The sequence below is a fragment of the Salvelinus fontinalis genome, chromosome 38, assembly GCF_029448725.1.
Source record: "Salvelinus fontinalis isolate EN_2023a chromosome 38, ASM2944872v1, whole genome shotgun sequence".
In the NCBI taxonomy this organism is placed as follows: Eukaryota; Metazoa; Chordata; class Actinopteri; order Salmoniformes; family Salmonidae; genus Salvelinus; species Salvelinus fontinalis.
The window spans coordinates 18,896,260-18,916,360 of record NC_074702.1 but is presented as its reverse complement, the minus strand read 5'-3'; the positions used below and the strand labels follow the sequence as shown (position 1 = coordinate 18,916,360).

The following is a 20,101-nucleotide window of genomic DNA, read 5'->3' as shown; positions in this document are numbered from 1 at the left end:
CCAGACCCAGAAAAATTAATGAATGTAGCTTTTTATCCACTTTGAAATGTGCTTGAATTGTAAAGTATTAGGCTCACTATCCATCCCTTGGCAAATGAGTCACAGGGGACAGATCTAACAGAGACCCCTTACCAATTAGGTCTATAACTTTAACTAATAACACATAGCGCTATTTTTTGGAACAAATATTAGGCCTAGTCTTGGACTAAAAAACATGCTCAACCTAATCTCCATTGAAAGTGATTCTTAGTCTAGCACTAGGCTTTATCTGTGTCTGGGAAACTGGCCCATAGGGTTCTATCCTCTTCAGAGATGAAGAAAAAACTGTTTGATTTCTCTGAAGAGGAGGTGCTTTTCAACCATGAACGGATTAAAAGACAATGGATGTCAATTCTTGGCTCACTAGGTAAATCTTTATGGTCAAGGACTGCCCCCTTCTGGTACTGTAGCTGTTGACCTAGGGCACATTGAATTGCAGTCAAAAACGGGTTAAAAAGGAAAATGCATCCCAAATCTCCACCCTCCTGAAGGGGAAAATACAAGTGCACACAAGTGTGGAGAATCAGAACACATACATCAAGTCTACAGGGGGACGTAGGCTAGGTAAAGTAAAGAAGAGGGAGGACACAGATATAACTAGCTGGAGTCTGGAGATGATAACATCATGGGTAATGTTCAGTTTATTGTTAATATGGAACATTCAACCAACAAAAAATGACTGCATGACAAGGATTTGCTGATATAGTACATCAGACGAGAAACATGCAAGATCTCGGAGGTAAATGATCACATAACCAATAATGCCATGCCATCCAGGAAAATATGTAATAAAGAGATTTTAGTAATTTCAGGTGTTTACCATGCTACCTTCAACCTTCATTACCTCCTGATCTGCAGTACTGTATAGCTGATGACTTAGTGCAAACGGCGATCATTTTTGCTCAGCAGTTCATTATGCAATTAATACTTCTCTTTTACCATACTTTAAAGACCAATTGAGCGTTTGAAGTCACTGAATCTCTTAGAATTGTCTGTTTGGGATGAGCCTAAAGCAGTGAACAAGATCTTATAATGCATTACTGACTCTCAAGTGTATCTTCTCACTGAAAACACTCAAACAAACACATGGAATGGAGATCCTTTAAACAGCTTAAAATACATTATTATGTTTTGTATAATTTCAGCCAGTGGTTTTGAAAGTACCCCGAAATACCCCGAAAATGTTGCACAATTTTGTACAATTTTATCCAGTTTGTATGATATGATACGTTTCGCAAAATGTTTTATTTATTCCCCTGCAATGCATATATGTTACGAATTCCAATTTGTTATGCATTTGTAAGTGCTTAAAGGGGCAGTGCAGTCAAAACGTTATTTCCCTATATTTTTAAATTATATTTCATCACTGAGGTCAAAACAACACTGTTTAGGTGGGAGGGAGTTTCTGGCCCACAGTATGACATCACAATCTGATTATTTTGACCAATGACGAGTCAACTTTTATTTGCATATGTTTCATCCTACTTTGAAGGGGTAAGCAGGGTAGGCTCTAGTCTAGAGTCTAGACGATCCTATCTGCCAATCAGGGCTGTGTATGTAAATATATTTACATTTGTATCAACACACCCACACGATCAGACTGAGCATTTCAATGGCAAAAGGAGGCTCAGGAAAATAAATAATAGCAAATATATTAGGAGTTTTCATGAAATAAACACACACAGTGATTTATTAGACATATAGTGATGATTTAAAAAATAAAATGAATAAGACTGCACGTGGGCTTTAAGATCCTGTTAAATCTCTTTATCTGATGATGATAATATCTGGTGATAATACCTTCCACCTGTCCATGTTCTATTGTTGCCTGCTGTAACTGTGTCTGGGTGGGACCAGAAGCACTTTCCTCCATCGGGTGTAACTAGGGATGAAAAACTGCTGTAACTTTCCCATAATTCCAAGGGTTTCTAGAAATCCTAGTTAGAGGATTCCCAGATTTCCTGCTCATTCCCTCCTGATTCGAGGAATCTTCCAACCCGGATTTCTGGAAAAAACACATTTTGGGAAAGTTACTGTAATATTGCAAACTTAGATGTAACTGTTATTTGAACACTGCCCTCTAGTGGGGGTCAGTAGCAGGCGCGCACAGCCTTGATGACCAGGAACATGACACTGACGATGGTGAGGGCGGTGAAGAGGAAGAGGAGGCCACTGAACACAGAGTTGGCCATGGGCAGACGCACCAGCTTGGCCTCAGCAGGGATCATGTTGGATGTATGTAGCATGTAGCCCAGACTCCAGCCTATACTTGTGTTATGTACCTGGAGGGGACAGAGAGACAGTTTGAGGAGCGACAGACAGACACTTAAAACAGACTATTGACCACTAGCCCCTACACCTGTGAATAGGGGTTCCCAGACTTTTTCACTTGGGTCATTTTACCCCCGCGCCCCCCTGCCGACCACCAAGGGGGCACACCAGACAGTAGAGGATTGACAAGACAGTTTGAAGACAGACAGACTCACTTAAAACAGACATTTGTTTCCCAAACTAGGGATCTCCTGATTTGAAAATGGGGTCGCGAGTGAAACTAAACCTGGGTAGCTTGATTTATTGTGTCAGTAACTTCCGGTAGCCGCTAGATGTGGTTGTAATACACAGAGTGGTTTCTGTTTTCTGCCTACACATGTGGCTCTATCTTTTGAACTGTTTACGCTGTTTTTACTTGTTAACTGTTTTAACAAAATATTATGACCCCATCACTGAAAGATGAGACTCTCAGGAACACGTATGTGTCTGTTTCCCTCTACAATGTCCACAAGCCTCATTAGAACAGAGTGGACAAGACTAAATCATAGTGGGGGGAAAAGAACATCAATTATGCGCTATTTTCTACACAGAAGATCATACAACATTATTGCCTAATGATCTTCCGAACCTCCCAATACCTTTCTGATGCAACTCAGCCACTTCAAACTATACTTTCTTCAGATTGAAGTTCTGTCAGACTGATTTGTAATAAACTGTCATAGTACCTATTTAAAAAGTTAATATTGGCCGTTGATTACATCACTGTTTTTGCATGATGGGGTGGCGAACATTTTATTGATATCAAAATGGGATCACGGACCAAAAATGTTTGGGAACCCCTGCCTTACACCATAGCCCCTACACTAGGGGTGATCAAACTTTTGGGCTTGGTGGGCCAAAATATAATCTGAGTGATGGTCCACAGGCTGAACAAATAGATATTATCTATTTAGAAAAAGAAAAGGTAAACAATAGCTTTTTAGGGTATTTAAACAACAACTTTTCAGTAAGCAATCATAAAATCACACTTCAAGCATTAATCAAATTGTAGGCATATAACTTGACACCTATCAACACATTCGTATTACCAGTATTAAAGGTTAATGAAAAAATGTAACCATTGTGGCACAGAAGCGGTCTGTATGTTCATAAGGCTCATAACTTGAAAATAGGAAAGGTGTAACAATTTGTATTTTCAGCAGGAAGTAACAGAAATGCATCAGAAAGGTATTGGAACCTTCAGGAAAACATCAGACAGAAGCACCATTTTGGGGGCCCTAATCGACATTTGGCTGGGAGGCCCACCCACCTCGTGGGCAAAACATTTTAGTGCCCCCCCTCTTGGTAGTTCTTTTTTTGTTTTTGTTGCAGTGTTAAAGTAAATGCTCTGCAATTCTACACATTTGCCATAGGTGTAGAGAAAATGTGGCAGGTTTAAAACAATTTTCATGCAATTCTACTCATGTTTCCATAGGATGTTGAGAAAATGTTGCAGTTTCAAAAGGTAATATCCTGCAATCCTACACATTTTGCCATGAGGTGTTTTTGCAGTTTTAAAGCGAATTTCCTGCCGTTCTACACATTTTTCCATGACTTATGCCATGTTCATATGTTTTCTGAGTGACAAACTAAATCAATGGGGGCCCCCTTGAGGTCAGGGCTCCAGGGCACATGCCCTGTGTGCCCGGTTGTTAATTTGGTGATGATTACTAGTAGAACTGTAGACTGCTAATGCACTACCAAATTTCGAAATTGCACCTTGTGTATTCTACTTTTCTAACTCTGACTAAGTTAAAAAAAAATATTCTGGCGGGTCAAACCTGGCGGGTTGGCCCACGGGCCCCAGTTTAGTCTGCCCTGCCCTACACCATAATCCTAATCTGCCATGCCCTAACCCCTAATCTTGGTTAACCCAAAACTAAATTCTTTGGTCAGCTTCTCGATTAAGTTCTGGGTCCCATACGAAGAGATGATAAAACAAGGACCGGAACCGGAACGAGCAATTTCTCGGTGCCCCATTTTTTCCGTTAGAAATTATGGCGATCCCAACCCGCCCCAAATCTAATGATACAACCTTAAAATTGGTACATTTTGATTTTCACATCAACAAATAACCTTCAATTCATGAAGTGTTCAGCTCTCTTATAAAAATGAAGAGAAGCAATAAGCACATTTATTCAATAAAATTGTAGTTTTCAAATTATCTTTCTTTAAAAACGTTTGTATATTGTCCAAAAAAATAGTATGTACTCTTAATTTAAAAAAAGTTTTAAATTTGGCAATCCCACCAAAACCACTGTCTCCGACACCCTAGGGGACAGACAAGACAGGGAAAGGGGGATACCTAGTCAGTTATCCAACTGAATGTATTCAACTGAAATGTGTCTTCCGCATTTAACCCAACCCCTCAACTACTTAGAACTTTCCAATCCTCTCTGATCTACATGTGTGGCAGGAGAGTAGGTGCTAGTGGTCGATTTGGAGTTCAGAAATCCTGACCCTTTTCCCAATTCTGGCATCCTCTATCATGTATTTTTTGCTACAAGCTCTCACAGTCTCACATCAGAATTAGACATTAGTACATCCATGTTTCTCAAACGTCAAATTTCGAAGTTATAGATGCTTATGCCCATCCGCCATCCCCGTCAACAACTCCCTAGCAAAACCTAAACCTAATTGAAGATAACAGCGCTCACTGTTGCCCCTAGTGGCCGGTTTCCACATCGTCTCCCAACGTCATCAGACATGGATGGACATGGAATACTGACTTGTATCAAGGGCGACCTGCCTTCTTTTTTAACATCAATAGTCTATTGGAAAAGGCTGAAAGACAACAATGAATAATGAACATTACAAGTTAGAAGAATGATTGCCGTTTATAAATAATTGAGGCAAACTATGCCCCCCAGGGGGAAATTACTCTAAAATCTGTCTTTCCTTCCACTGAAAAAGTCATGTCTTTCAACCCCCTCTGATGATGGGACAAAGGGCATCAATTTCTCCTGACACCCAAAACACAAAGGACAGAGAGACAGTAGCTCGCTTGTTTGTAAGAATGAAAAACAGAGAATCGTCATCTTGGGGGACAAATACCCCATTTTTCATAATGTCAAACATGCTACTGTAACCAGTCTGTGTTGTGCTTTGATTTTGAAAGAAAGACTTCATGTTACACTTCATTGAGTCTAACAGACAAAGACTTCAGCTGGAAGTTCCAGTCTGGACTTCCATCAGAAGTTCCATTTCCTGGGGGCATAGGAAACGATTCTAGCCGCTTCCTTGTCAAGATCTTGACCTCTTTTAATGATAGTATACCCACCATTTATATTGGTTTCTCTTTTTGCAGTACAGCATATGACCATAAAAACGTTTCATTTGGAAGCATGTGTTTGGATCCTCCAAGGTACCTGGCTGTATTCTGTCACACTTACCTGTTTTTGGAAGTCAATGTGTTTCCAAGTGTCTTTATTGAACTTGTAGCCATTTACAAGTAATGTCTGGACGTAATGAGCTGAATAGCAGTAGGACTTTCTGTATTTTTCAGCTATCCAGGCCTTTTTTAGCGTGAGCTAAAAAAGAAGGAAAAAAAACAACATTCCATTTGTCTATCCATTACATTTTCCATGTGTTGAGGCAATTTTCTAATAATTTCTTCTAATGATACATTTCTAATACTACAATAACCATCTAATAATTGCAATAACCTTGATAATTGTTGGACAGCACCCTTGTCTTACAAAATATGTCTCTGTTGTCTGTGTGTAGTTCCATGTAAAACACCACCCAGGGAAGGTCCTCATAAATTAACCTCAGATGGTACAGTACAGTTAACCTGTTGTCCACTTTTCTATATACCTACAGATCCCAATAGTCATGGAATGCATGGCCACTCTTTCTCAGGAGGAGTAAGCTTACCCCACATCATTAAATAGAACATCTATTTACCCCTATTTTAGCTAATGTCAAGCTCTTCCCTTTCTCTGTCACAGCTATAAATGTGAAAACAGATGTAGGATCTTAATTTGATCACTCTTTTGTTGCTGAGAAACTTGTAGTGTATTCTAGTTTTGAAATTTCAGACTTGATTTGCCCGAACGAAAAAAGTATAAACCCCTACAAAAAATACCATTAATTATAATCCACATAATAATTCACATTTCCTGTTGCTGCAGGATTATTTTCCTGCTGTAGCACACTGGCTCAAATTAAGATCCTACATCAGTAGCTGCCAGTGTAAAAGGACTCCCAGTGGTCCAGTCCATGGAGCAGAGTGACCACTACCACCACCACCAACAACTACAACAACAACATGGACTCACGGTGGGCCAGTCCCAGGAGCAGAATTCCCAGGTAGAGGAGTTCCACTGGTTCAGTTGTGAAATGCCTTTCAGCCCAACAGCCTGAGCAGTGTAGAAGAACCCAGCATAGGCCTGAGGGATGGAACACACATTAGGAGCTCAGGCAGACACAATATTTATTGGATAACTGCAAAATATGCCCTATATATACAGTATGTCTGTCTGTCTGTGTGCGTGTACGCGTGTACCAGAAAGTCCCCGGGTCCCACGGATGGTTGGTAGACTCCGTCAAAGGAACAGTTCTTCGTGCAGGAGGTCAGGTCAAATATGGATCGCACCACGTCCCTACAGGCTCCGTTGTCTGATGACCCCTTCAGGGTGATCATCTGCTTGGGGTCGTAGTCGGCAGGAGTTTCTATGCACTCAGTCCCAAAGATGGACTCAGCCGACACAGTCATGTTGTAACCAAGATTGAAGCAGGGGTTGGTCACATGTGTAGCATTCTCAGAGTTCTGATCAGTGAGACAAAGAGAGCACAGTAAAAGTATTTACAGGATGTCACTTGAACATTCATGAAGAAGGAATCCATAAGATCAATAGCTGAGCTTGAACCTCTTTTCTACAGTAGTAATTCCAGCCTTACTAGGCTACACAGGTCCAAGAACAACTATAAGTAAAGTGGGACCACTATTTACATTGTTGTCTCCTCAAAATGGCTGTCTTCAGTTGTGCATGCATTATCTACCATCCTAGCAAAACAGACACTTTTCGACCAAGCTTGCAAAGCAAACCATATAGAAATGGACAGATCAATACGGTTAATACCATAATGCACTTTGCCTCATCTCTGAGAGACAGTAAAGTGTCAAGGTAATGAGGTGTCCTCAGATTTCTTAGGATGTGGTAATTAGATATTAATGGGTGTTGAGGACTTAGCCAGAAGGATTGCATTAATTACACAAAAAACAGCACTTAGCTAAGTATAAAAGCATCATCATCATCATGTTGACAATGCTGCCAGGAATGAATGTGAGGGATGACATCATAACAGATTCTGGGTTCAAATAGTATTTATTTTCTTTCAACTACTTAACCGCTGGAATAGTCCCAAAACTCCAAACCCAGCCCATTTTGCACTCCAGGCTTGACCAATCAGGTATTTGGAAGAAAATAAATAGTATTTGAAGTAAACCCAAATTTCCTTTACACAGTACCTTCACTAAAGCAGCAAGGACTCTCTTCTCTGCCTCGTTCTTCCCATAGCACAGGAAGCTGTGAGTGTAGATGTTGTATTCGTAGCCATATAGGGAGACCCGTATGATGTCTGTTCCCCGGGCGTTGGGATCTGGGAGGGTGAAGGCTATCTGGGTGGACGCCCCTCCTAGATCCATGGAACCCACCATATTCCCTCCGGCAGGCCGCACCCACATATTCCATATGTTTCTCTACAAACCAGAGGATAGATTGGTGTTTTCAAATCAATTATGATCTTTATGAGACACAATGATAAGAACTGTACTGTATTGTGATAAATGCATTGTGATAAAAACTCTACAATGCTAGAATAAATATTGAAGGGTTCAATAACCCACTTCATACATGGCCCTCAAAAAGGTTCAATATAGAGACGCAAAACAATCTTATTTTAAGCATTGTAGAAGCTAAGGAACTTGTCTGTCGGCCCTGCATTGAAGACCAAAGTTGGTCAAACTCTTTTTTGATCAATTAAAAAAGATATCAGTTCCAGGTTGCAAAATAGTTGGGAAGAGATGTTTGATGTGCTGATTCCATAGCACATGGTTTATTAACTGGTATACAAAACAGCGCTGGATTCAAAACTTAGAGTTTTTCCATTTAAATGATTATACAAAATCCTTGCAACCAATAGAATGCATTGGTGATACAACCATCCCAACTCTGCAGATTTTGCTGCAAAGAGACAGATTCATTAGGTCACTTGTTTTGGTACTGCACATATGTAGCTTGTTTTTGGTCGCAGGTTCAGGAATGTCTGAAAAATCACCACATTTACCTAAAGCTAACTCTGCTAAAAGCATTGCTGGGTGACATGAAAAGCAACGGTCATTTGGTCAATAATTTAATAGATCAATTATTTTAAAAATTGTTCTTTAATTTACAATCTGTAGAAACTATGAGAATAGTAAGGTTCAGAACTTTTGTGAAACATCACAGCGCAGTTAAAGAATATATGGCAAATAGAAATAAAACTGCATGGTTTTCAGAAATAAATGAGATGGGTTGAGGGTAGCTGAAGGTCAAAAAATGTATAAAATAAAAAATAACTGATGTAAACTGTACCGTGTCCGTAAAATGCATATGGTATGTATAAGCTGGAAGTAGAAGCCTAAGTATTGTTGTCCATTAGTTAACTTAAATTAGGGGAGGGGTGGTAGGGTTATAGTCAAATAATAAAGAAGGAAAATATATTTTAAAAATAAGAAAGAAATATGTGTGGGATTGGAAATAATTGTCTGCATCATTTCCAATCCCCCATATATTTATTTATTATTTTTGTAAATATATTTTCCTTCAAAACCATCCAGTTTTGATTTCTACTTTCCATATAATTATTACACTGATATAAACCACAATCTATATGCAATATTAAAGCTGATCTACCCCTTACATTTATATATACTGTATAACCATTGATTTTGTGTTAAAATTTCCATTATTTTTTATTTTATTTTTGATCCCCTGCTGAAGCAGCAGTTACTCTTCATGGGATCCACACAAAACATAAAACATGACATAATACAGAACATCAATAAACAAAAACAGCTCAAGGACAGAACTACACACATTTTTAAATGAGTTCCTACATACACTTACACACATTACTGACTGTTACCCACACATCAGTACATATGCATATGTCTAAGAGTTATTTAGGTCATTCTAAAGTTATTGTAAAGGTTTTGAAGTTAATGTAAAATTGTAATGTACCTCCAGGAAGTTTCCCACCAGGTAGTTGAAGTTGTTGCCCTCGCTTCATACTCGTCGCCAAACCCACTGGCTCCAGGTCATCTACAAGACCCTGCTAGGTAAAGTCTCGCCTTATCTCTGCTCGCTGGTCACCATAGCAGCACTCCCCCCCCGTAACACGCATTCCAGCAGGTATATCTCACTTGTCACCCCCAAAGCCAATTCCTCCTTTGGCCGCCTCTCCTTCCAGTTCTCTGCTGCCATTGACTGGAACGAACTACAAATATCTCTGAAACTGGAAACACTTATCTCCCTCACTAGCTTTAAGCATCAGCTGTCAGAGCAGCTCACAGATCACTGCACCTGTACATAGCCCATCTATAAATAGCCCAAACAACTACCTCTTCCCCTACTGTTTTTATTTATTTATTTTGCTCCTTTGCACCCCACTATTTCTACTTTGCACACTCATCTACTGTCAAATCTACCATTCCAGTGTTTTAATTGCTATATTGTATTTACTTCGCCACCATGGCCTATTTATTGCCTTTACCTCCCTTATGTCACCTCATTTGCTCACATTGTATATAGACTTATTTTTCTACTGTATTATTGACTGTGTGTTTGTTTTACTCCATGTGTAACTCTGTGTTGTTATATGTGTCGAACTGCTTTGATTTATCTTGGCCAGGTCGCAGTTGTAAATGAGAACTTGTTCTCAACTTGCCTACCTGGATTAAATAAAGGTGAAATAAAATTAAAAAATTAAAATTATAAAGATTTTGAAGTTAATACAAAATTGTAATGTACCTCCAGGAAGTTTCCCATCAGATAGTTGACGGTGATCCAGCCGTACAGCCCCTCCTCGTCCCCTGACATGATGGAGGCGTTTTGGAAGTTAAACGGCAGAGATTGGAGGTAGTTCTGCAGGTTCCTTAAGATCTCATTGGATTTTGTTTCATTCTGTGAACTTGTAATCAAGAGAGAGAGAGATCTTGAGCTTGTATATTATTCACAGTAGAGAATTTAGAGATCAATAATAGGCCTACAGAAGGTTGATTAAATATTGTGTAAAACCTATTAGTATTCTGTGTGTGGGATTAGTATGTGTGTGCATGCACATGTCTCCTTCTGTATCTACCATAGATCCATTCCCAGAAGTGCAACAACAGAGATAGGTCAGCCAGATAGACTATAAAGGACTCCATACCTAGAAGATTGGTGAGGTACGCTCACACTGGAGGAAGACAAACCCACAACTCACTGTAGCAGTCTCATCCCAGCAGTTGCCCCAAGGTAGATGACGGTTGAATTGTGTTGGTCTGCGGGGATGATTTTTGTGATGTTGTTCACACATTCTCTGATTGACGCCCAGGACTGTTGGTCCTGTGCATTGTCAACTAACATATCCGAGATACCAGGGCCTAGGGAATCAAATCAGACTGAGCTCAGAGTCATACAATACTTATTCTCAAAGTCACGAGCAAATGATGTACTAGATCGCTAGCATGTCTCCATCACTGTAACGGTCCTGACCTGTTTTATGTTGTTTTTTGTATGTGTTTAGGTCAGGGCATGTGTTTTGGGTGGGCAGTCTATGTTATCTGTTTCTATGTTGGTTTTGGTTGCCTGGTATGGCTCTTAATTAGAGGCAGGTGTTTTGCGTTCTCCTCTAATTAAGAGTCATATTTAGGTAGGGTGTTCTCACTGTTTGTTTGTGGGTGATTGTCCCCTGTGTCGTCGAATGTATGTACCATACGGGACTGTTTGGCTGTTCGTTTATTTTGATATCGTCTGTTTCCTGTCCGTGAGTTTACGTTTAGTTATGTAAGTTTATGTTCAGGTTTCGTCAACGTCGTTTTCTTGTTTTGTATATTTGAAAGTGTTTTGTTTTTCGTGTTGCCATCGTCGTTGTAAATAAAAAGATGGCTTATTTCCCGAAAGCTGCATTTTGGTCTGATGATCCTTCTCTCCTCTCCTCGTCCGAGGATGAGGAGAGAGACAGCCCTTACAATCACTATACAACACTGGATTAAATGTATAGTGCTTTTAAACCAGGTGCTTAAAGGGCACCTCCACCACTTTTCAACCTCATTTTCATTATCTCCAGCACAAGACCAGTTTCAACATTTGTGAAAATAGTACATGTTTTGTGGAAAAAAATATAAAGTTAAAAAGTTCTACCCGATGACATCATCAATAGTGAAAAACTGTTATTTTCAAACACTACGAGGTTCGCAGTGACGTGGGAGCAAGAAAAGACCGTTCCTTGGTCTAGAAACTTAGGTTGCTGGTTTTGAAAATCACTATTTTTTAAACTTTTAATCCTACCATGTGATGTCACAGAGAAGCGTTATTTTAGGACCTTTCTTCTTATCATAGAAACACGCTTTTTTTCACATATTAAGACTTGTTGCTGCTGGAGATGATGAATATGAGGTTGGAAAGTCGCGGAATTGCCCTTCAACATAGTCTATAAAAGGAGTATGACATACAGTACTGAAAGGCTGTATGATGATAAGTGCATTTCACATGCAAGTCCTTTTCCAAAAAGTAATGTAATATGGCATCTTCATAAAAAAGATGAGTACAAGGGCATCCCGAGTGGTTCAGCGGTCTATGGCTCTGCATCACAGTGCCAGAGGTGTCACTACAGACCTGGGTTTGATCCCTGGCTGTGTCACAACTGGCCGTGATCGGGAGTCCCATAAGGAGGCGCAAAATTGGCCCAGAGTCATCCAGGTTAGGGGAGAGTTTAGCTGGGGGGGCTTTACTTGTCTCATCGCGCTCTGGCAGGCCGGGCGCCTGCAGGCTGACCTTGGTTGTTAGTTGTACAGTGTTTCCTGCAGCTGGCGTCTGGGTTAACCGGGCAGGTGTTAAGAAGCGTGGTTTGGCGGGTCGTGTTTCAGAGGATGCATGACTCAACCTTTGCCTCCCGAGCCCTTTGGGGAGTAGCAAGCGATAAGACAAGATCGAAATTGGGGAGAAAAAGGGGGTAAAATACAACAACAAAAAAATATGAGGAAAAGATTGTGACCTGTGTGAGAATCTGTCGGGTTCATCACATTACGATGCAGACTCAACAGTGACACTGCATCTCATTATGAACATACAGACACCGCTTTTAAATGTAAATTATTATACAGCATTCTTGCCATCAACATAATTGTCACGTTCCTGACCTATTTCTGTTAGTTTGTTGTATGTGTTAGTTGGTCAGGACGTGAGTTTGGGTGGACATTCTATGTTGTCTGTTTCTATGTTGGTTTAGGGTTGCCTGGTATGGCTCTTAATTAGAGGCAGGTGTTTGGCGTTCCTCTAATTGAGAGTCATATTTAGGTAGGTTGTTTCACAGTGTTCATTGTGGGTGGTTGTCTCCTGTGTCAGTGTTTGTCGCACCATACGGGACTGTTCGGTTTGTTTTGTACATCGTCATTTTTGTAGTCTATTTTTCCCTGTTCGTGCGTTCTTCGTGTTTATGTAAGTTCGTATTGTCCAGGTCTGTCTACTCCGTTTGTTGTTTTGTTAGTTATAGTGAAGTTCGTGTTTTTTCGTCTTTTCTGTAAATAAATAATGTCAACTTCAGAAGCTGCGTTTTGGTTCAATCCGTCCTCCTCCTCTTCGGATGAAGAGGAGGAGGAGAACCGTTACAATAATGTTAGACAGTATACAGTATATGAGGCATACAACCAACTCAGCTCTGCAGATTTAGCTGCGAAGAGATATAATCATTCGATAATTTATTCTGGTTTTGCCCCCATGTAGCTTGTTGTGGTCACAGGTTCAGGAGTGGCTGAAAAATCACAACATTCATCTAAAATGAACCCGACAAAATGCACCATTGGACGATTTGGAAAGCAAAAGTCAATATATCAGCAACATAATAATACTCTCAGCAAATATATTCATCTTTAACTTACAATTTGTGGATACTATGCGATTGGAAAGGTTCAGAATTGATGAAAGACATCACTGCACAGTTGAAAAATATATGTCACATTGAAATCAAGAGAGGGTGGTGTACGGAGATAGGTGGAATGGGCTGAGAGTAGCTGAGGGGTGGGATTAAAAGCTCATGCTCTATAATAGTTAGGACCGAAAACCCTATCATGTACGCCGGATATGTCTCAGTACTATGTATCCACATTTAATGTGTTTATCCCAAACATATATTTATGTTTTTGTAATACTGTGCATATATGTAAAATGTCTATTTCACAAAATAGCTGTGAAAATAAAGTTTCTTTAGTCCTCTGAAGAGGGTTGGGCCAATAAAATGTAATTAAAAAACATGCAGACTCACCAGCGACCATGCATCTGAGTGTCTGGCTCACCACTCCAGTGTTATTTTGCTTCTCGGCTGGCCATTGATACAGATACATAGTAGAGCGGGAGGAGCCTGAGTCGATTACTATGCCATACTGCATACAGAGGAGAGCAGGGAAATCACACTACATATCCAAGACGCTAGTTCATATACAGATGGTTTATCTTCATTTGATCACTTTGTTGTTGCAGATAAGCCTTGTGATTAATTCACTGAAAACCCGCAGTTCTCTTTCTCTCTCGCTCGCTCAAATGCTAAAGAACCAGACAGAATAAATGTCCTACTACCTTAGGTCCTACTACTGCGACATTCATATGTACAAAAATGTATCTGAAATGCAGCCATACACAACCTTTGTTTTATATAGCTCAATAACAAAAGATAGATATTGATCTCTACTACGATATACAAGTGTATCTGAAATGCAACCATAGGCTACACCTAAATTATAGCCTACTCTAGCCTATCAAAACTAATTTCCTGTTAGAAATGATCCGTTTTTCTTTTTTTGAATGATCAAATCCTCCTGCTGCAGGATTATTTCCCTCCTGCAACGAAACTGGTCAAAGCCAATTGAAACAGCTATAGTGGATCTGAACCTAAGGAGTGAAAACATAGTCTTTACTGCTGTCCAAGAGTAGGAGGATTCTATTAGATGAAGAAATTATGCAGTGGCACGCACATAATCGTTATATAATGAAAGGCAATAATTTACATTTACATTTTAGTCATTTAGCAGACGCTCTTATCCAGAGCGACTTACAGTAGAGAATAATAATAATAATAATGTATGTTATGATAAACAACCCCTATCCCCTAAAGTACAGTCCATCAAATACCTCATCATTATCACACAATTATTGCACTACATTCTTGATTGACTAGAAGCATAATGATTGCACTCCATTATGGTATGATTATTACTTCCATAAAGCTGAGAACAGGGACAGAACGTAAATACATAAAAAATGCAGCTACTCTGTAAACACAGGAAACACTCACTCAGGCATGAAGACAAATCCATTGAAATGTTTTGATCTGCCCTCTGGAACTAGATTCTGGTTCAAGTTTGTCCTCACATCAGTCCAAAAGGACTGATTGTGTGTATTTGTTTGTGTGTATGTACTGACATGTACTGATAGATGCAAACACATGCACACACTACATGTTATTGTTTTTAAATGTATGTAAATTGTAAATGTCATGTGTCAGGCCCCAGTAAGACTAGCTGTTGCCATTGGTGTTGGCTAATGGGGATCCTAATTAAATTAAAAAGGCAGCAATAATACACATTCCAGACCCAGACATGGATTCAAACAGGCCAAGTATTTGCTATCTTTGAGTGTTTGTTTGAGCCTGCCCTGTAGTGCTAGATGGGCAGGGTTTGCACTTTTATGGACTACTTTCCATTAGTACCATTCCAGTGCGTCAAGCAAGATTAAATAAAGCTACATTTTTTGGAAAGAAAACAAAATACTATTTGAACTAACCTCAGAGTCTCAGTTCCTGCAGAGTTGAAGTTAGTTTTCCCTTCTCATATATAGACCTGGTGTGCTGACTAAAGGTGATTGATTTTCATTTCACAGAATTATTAAACGTTAGTCATCTTCTTATTAATAGGAAATTATGTATTAACCCTGTTACCCAAAGCTGTATCAAGTCAACTAGTCAAGAGTCCCTTCGTCCTTCCTTTCGAGTGTGTCCCACTTGGAGCAAATGTTTCCCCAACACCAACCTGCCTTGAATACAAACTCCCCTGGTCTTTATAATGTCATCTATGCTAACTGCCCCCATTCACTGTAGTTTGGCCTGACTCCTAAACAAGCTGTAGAGACCCAGTCTGATCTGTCACCTTCTGTTTGTGATGATTGTCTTGATGTCTGGGTAAATACGAGGTAATTCATTTACATTTGAGTCATTTAGCAGATGCTTCACACTGTCAATACAGCTATTTGAGAAGAGAAGGATCAGGAATGTGCTTGTTGTTTTTACCTTCAGACGTGACTCAAAGACACGCTTATGACCCTGGATCACGGACATAGTAATGATGACAGCCAGACTAGCCAGGAGAAAGAAGAAAGCTAGATATGTCCAAAACTTGCCTGCCATTTCCTGTAGGGCAGAGGACAGCATGTTTTAGCCGTTGACATTTGACATTTATCATGTTGTCCAGGCCTTACACAGACTGAACAAACCCCAATGCAATAAGCAGGGATGCTGAACCCTGTTCCTGGAGCGCTACCATCCTATAGGTTTCTGCACCAACCCTATAATCTAGCACACCTGATTCTAATAATAAGCTGGTTGATAAGCTAAATACACTGTCTGTTCTTTGTTTTGTCTTGTTTTTTTGAGAACGTTATGACACAGTAATTACATGCTTGCAACTGCTGATAAATACAGCAATTATATCACCAGTATCTCTTTCTTCTGTGTGTCAGTGTCATCACCTATTGTTTGTGTCCCAAATGGCACCCTATATTCCCTACATAATGCACTACTTTTGACAAGAGCCCTATAGGCCCTGATCAAAATGAGTGCACTATACAGGGAGTAGGATGCCATTTGGGACATGGCGCTGTGTCATCAGCTACAGGACTGTCAGTGGTCTAGTTTAGCCATAAAGTGACTGTTTCTGTCACAAACACACTGGTCACAGTTGTCATTTGTGAGATGACAGACTCTGTGGGAGCTATTTCCAGAGCTGAAGCCTTTCACAGACTCAGAGGTAATCCAATGTTTTTCACACCTTGTAAGGGATGTTTTATAATGTTAAATGAACAACAAGGCTGTTGTTCTTTCTTACAAGGATACTGTAGACCCCTCAAACTCAACTCTGGACCTCGAAACCAGTTCCACTGTATTTTGTCATTGTTCCCTTCTGATTTATACCAGGTGCTTGCAATTAATTATCAGATAGAACAGAAAACCACCAGGCTCCGGAACTCGTAGGGTAAGAGTTGAGTACCCCTGCTGTAGACCTTTTCTAATTGCATAGCGATCTGATATGTAATGTAGTGCAGTGGTAATATTGTCCCCCCAAAAACACTCAACTCTTAAGTTTTTGTCTGCTGAAAGACATGAAGTTTCATACAAGGTTACAGTCCTAACCTCTGACCTTTTAATTCAGACCATCTTGGTAACCACTAGTGTAACTACATCCTTATGTCAAGGATGACTGCAAAGTAGCCAACAACAAATATATTCTTTTACTTCCTCAAACACCATATGGAGTATACACAAAGCCGAGGTCACAAAGCATTAGGCCTACCTGTTTTGAAAGCGCTTACATAATCACTGATTTTAATTAATTAAGATACAGAACACATATTATTTTTTCAGTCACTTTACCTTCTTACATAGAGATAAGAATACACACCACCCTGGACTTTATAATGCCATCTATGCTAACTGCCCCCATTCACTGTAGATAGGCCTGGTTCTTAAACAGGCTGTAGATACCCAGGGCTCTATTCAATCTGTATCGACGATGTTCAGCGTTACAGCGTGAATGAAATTTAAAGGCAATGTTCCAACATTAGCAGAGTCTGCATTCACGGTAAACGCTGCATATGTCTCTGAATGTCTCTGAAATGACCGTTACATTTCTATTGCGCAATCTGTAACGCTTCAGGGAACCAGACTGAATAGAACACTCAGTCTGATCTGTCCCCTTCTGTTTGTTATGATAGTTTTCATGTCTGGGTAAATGAACGGTAATACAGTGTCAATACAAAATCAAACACACAAAGCAAATACCTGTTTTGAAAGAGCTCACATAATCACTGATTCAAATGAATTCAGATTCAGAACACGTTGTTGTTTCATTCACTTCGTCTTCTTACATGGAAATAATACAAACCACAGTGTAATAACTGTCCTGCACATTCTTACATGGAGAAATGTGTATACTGAAGCAGAATGCATATCGAATTCAGCAGGTTAACTAACCAATAATCTTTCATTGGGAACAGTGAGAATGCATTATACTGCTGCTTTCTATGTCTCATGTTGCCTTCAGTGTCTGAGGGTGAGATGTTGACCTACCCCAACCCATTGGCACTGTGCCCCAAGCACCTTACTATTCTCCGTCTCTACTGAGCAGTTTCCGCCCCAAGGCAAGGCACAATCCCAGCTATGTTTTTATTCACATGACTTGCTACGGTTAAAGAGTTCCGTGAGAACATGCACACTAAGACAATGTTTCTTGCTGTGGTGCTTGGAATAAGACAAAACCTGTCCTTCTGCACCTCTTTACCTAGTTAAACATGCATGTTCATTTTGTTCATCTCTTAAAGTTCAACATTTGCTTAATTAACACAGTATGGTTTGAAGGTGTATTCCTTCAAAGGACAATACAAAATTGGAATAAAACGTATTGTTATTATTAATTGATCGTTATTACATTACCTTCACTGAATTACTAAAATGAACTGCAATACACAAAAAAACAGATAGAAAAATGATAGGCTTAAATATGAATGGTCAGAATGAGTAGTCTCACACAGTATCTTACCCTGCAGATAACAATACATCCCCCCTGGTCTTTTTCTGAATGAATGAGTAGATCTGTTAGCTTACCTCAGAGTGAGTGTGGACCTTCCTTCGTCAGTTGGAAGCAGCAGAGCATAAGTAAGTGTTCTGAAGAATACAGCTCCTCATTCCTCATTGATCAGCCTAACAGGCCAGGAGACTTGTACTCCAAGAAGGAGGGGCCTCAAGCACAGGCCAGCAACACCCAACAGAGGCCCTTCCCATCTGAGAAGACAAATATCAAGAAAGCGGTGGATGTTTGTTTAATTTATATTAGGAGAAATAGACAATAGAGATAATCTATCACACAACAGACTTTATTTAACTAGGTAAGTTAAATAACACATTCTCTTTTACAATAACGACCAGAGTTAAATATTTACAGTAGATACACTGACTGCAATTGGGTGTGAGGTAAGTGTTTCATTTATTGATTGATTGTTTAAACACAAGGCAGAGTTCTATGGAAAGCCCAGTGAAGAAGACAATGCATGGAACATTAGTTAGAATTTCACCCAATATCGGACGCACTGTAGCAGGTTTAGTTTTACCGTCCGACACAGGCGAGGTAAGTGAATCAACCCAACCTATTTGACATACAGTACAGTATACTGTATTTGTGCTGACTCGAGGAACCCTGGAGATCTTCAAGGAACCCCTGGAGTTCCTCAAGGAACCATTGCTAGTCAATTGTTCATATTTGCACCTTTGGTTAGTTGAGGGGTTCCTGGACTGGAGGCGTGGCTTATTAGGGGTGTGGCTTACAGATAGATATTTTTTAGCCACCCGTTAGAGTAAATTACATTCCTGTTCATCTGTTCATTTATTCTGTTATTATATGTTAAGGTTGAACATGTGGAGGTGAATGGATACAGGCTGGTAAAAACAGGAAACTAAGACATTATAAAGGCTTAGGTAAGCTTAAAGTACATTGTCTATTGTAGAGGCCAGGAAAATAAAGCAAGGCCATAAGTGCATAGACAAGCTGGATATTCCAAGGTCAGAGGGACATACAAAAGAGGGGGCCAGCCAAATGACCAACATATGGACTATAGGCATAATACATATTTATATTAGGACACTGAGAAGGTCCTGGCACCATTGTAATCTAATCAAGAGCGGATACAGGCGTTATGGGGTACGAACAAGCAGAAAGCCTGAAAATGAAAGACAATGGTAACATATGACGTATGAGAAGTAACTTAATGTGCGTATGTAATGGACTGATATACTGTATGTGTATAAAAACAGAGCGAGGGCTTAGGAAAGGTGGTCTTTCCGCGGACTGACATGGCTTGTGATAAAATGTATTAAAAAAGCCTATATTGATCTCACAAGTTCTTGTAAGTGTTATGTTTTGAACCGATTATCCACGACAAACACTGACAGGTTTGAAGCTTCATTGAGGCCTACAGAGGTGTATGAGTTCCTCAAGAGTTTATGCAAATCCAAAGTTGGAATGGTTACCATTTTATGACTATATGTAATCAGCAACCTTAAAATATTAATATTATATTGGAAGAATAGGCATAATTATTCAAGGTATATAGAAATTTGCAGTGTACCAACTTAATATGATGAACAGGAAGGACATTTACTCTAACGGGTAGCCAAAATAACAATCTGAAAGCCATGCCTCCAATAATCCATGCCTCCAATTTTCTGATAGGCTGCCACCTCTACAATA

General features: G+C 39.7%; 1 protein-coding gene across 2 annotated transcripts; it reads right to left on the bottom strand.

The window, feature by feature from the left end:
* Positions 1-652: 652 nt before the first annotated feature.
* On the bottom strand, positions 653-18,579 carry LOC129837586 (ectonucleoside triphosphate diphosphohydrolase 3-like). Of its 2 annotated transcripts, none has more exons than XM_055903870.1 (10): positions 18,463-18,579; positions 15,874-15,993; positions 13,858-13,975; positions 10,819-10,978; positions 10,365-10,524; positions 7,823-8,053; positions 6,857-7,120; positions 6,630-6,740; positions 5,742-5,879; positions 653-2,321 (listed from the first exon to the last, which is right to left on the bottom strand). In XM_055903870.1, the coding sequence occupies exons 2-10, from the start codon at positions 15,988-15,990 to the stop codon at positions 2,130-2,132; spliced, it is 1,491 nt and encodes a 496-aa protein (XP_055759845.1). In that variant the 5' UTR covers positions 15,991-15,993; positions 18,463-18,579; the 3' UTR covers positions 653-2,129. The 2 variants fall into 2 exon arrangements, with proteins under 2 accessions (XP_055759845.1, XP_055759846.1); XM_055903871.1 differs by lacking the exon at positions 18,463-18,579 and adding an exon at positions 18,398-18,453.
* Between the last annotated feature and the right edge of the window lie 1,522 nt (positions 18,580-20,101).

Excerpts from the sequence above, each read along its gene's own strand:
- LOC129837586 (XM_055903870.1), bottom strand. The coding sequence starts at position 15,990 with ATGGCAGGCAAGTTTTGGACATATCTAGCTTTCTTCTTTCTCCTGGCT. Across the intron at positions 10,979-13,857 it reads ACTCAGATGCATGGTCGCTG|GCCCTGGTATCTCGGATATG; the intron begins GTGAGTCTGCAT and ends TTGATTCCCTAG. Across the intron at positions 5,880-6,629 it reads GCTCCTGGGACTGGCCCACC|CTCACGCTAAAAAAGGCCTG; the intron begins GTGAGTCCATGT and ends CTTCTTTTTTAG.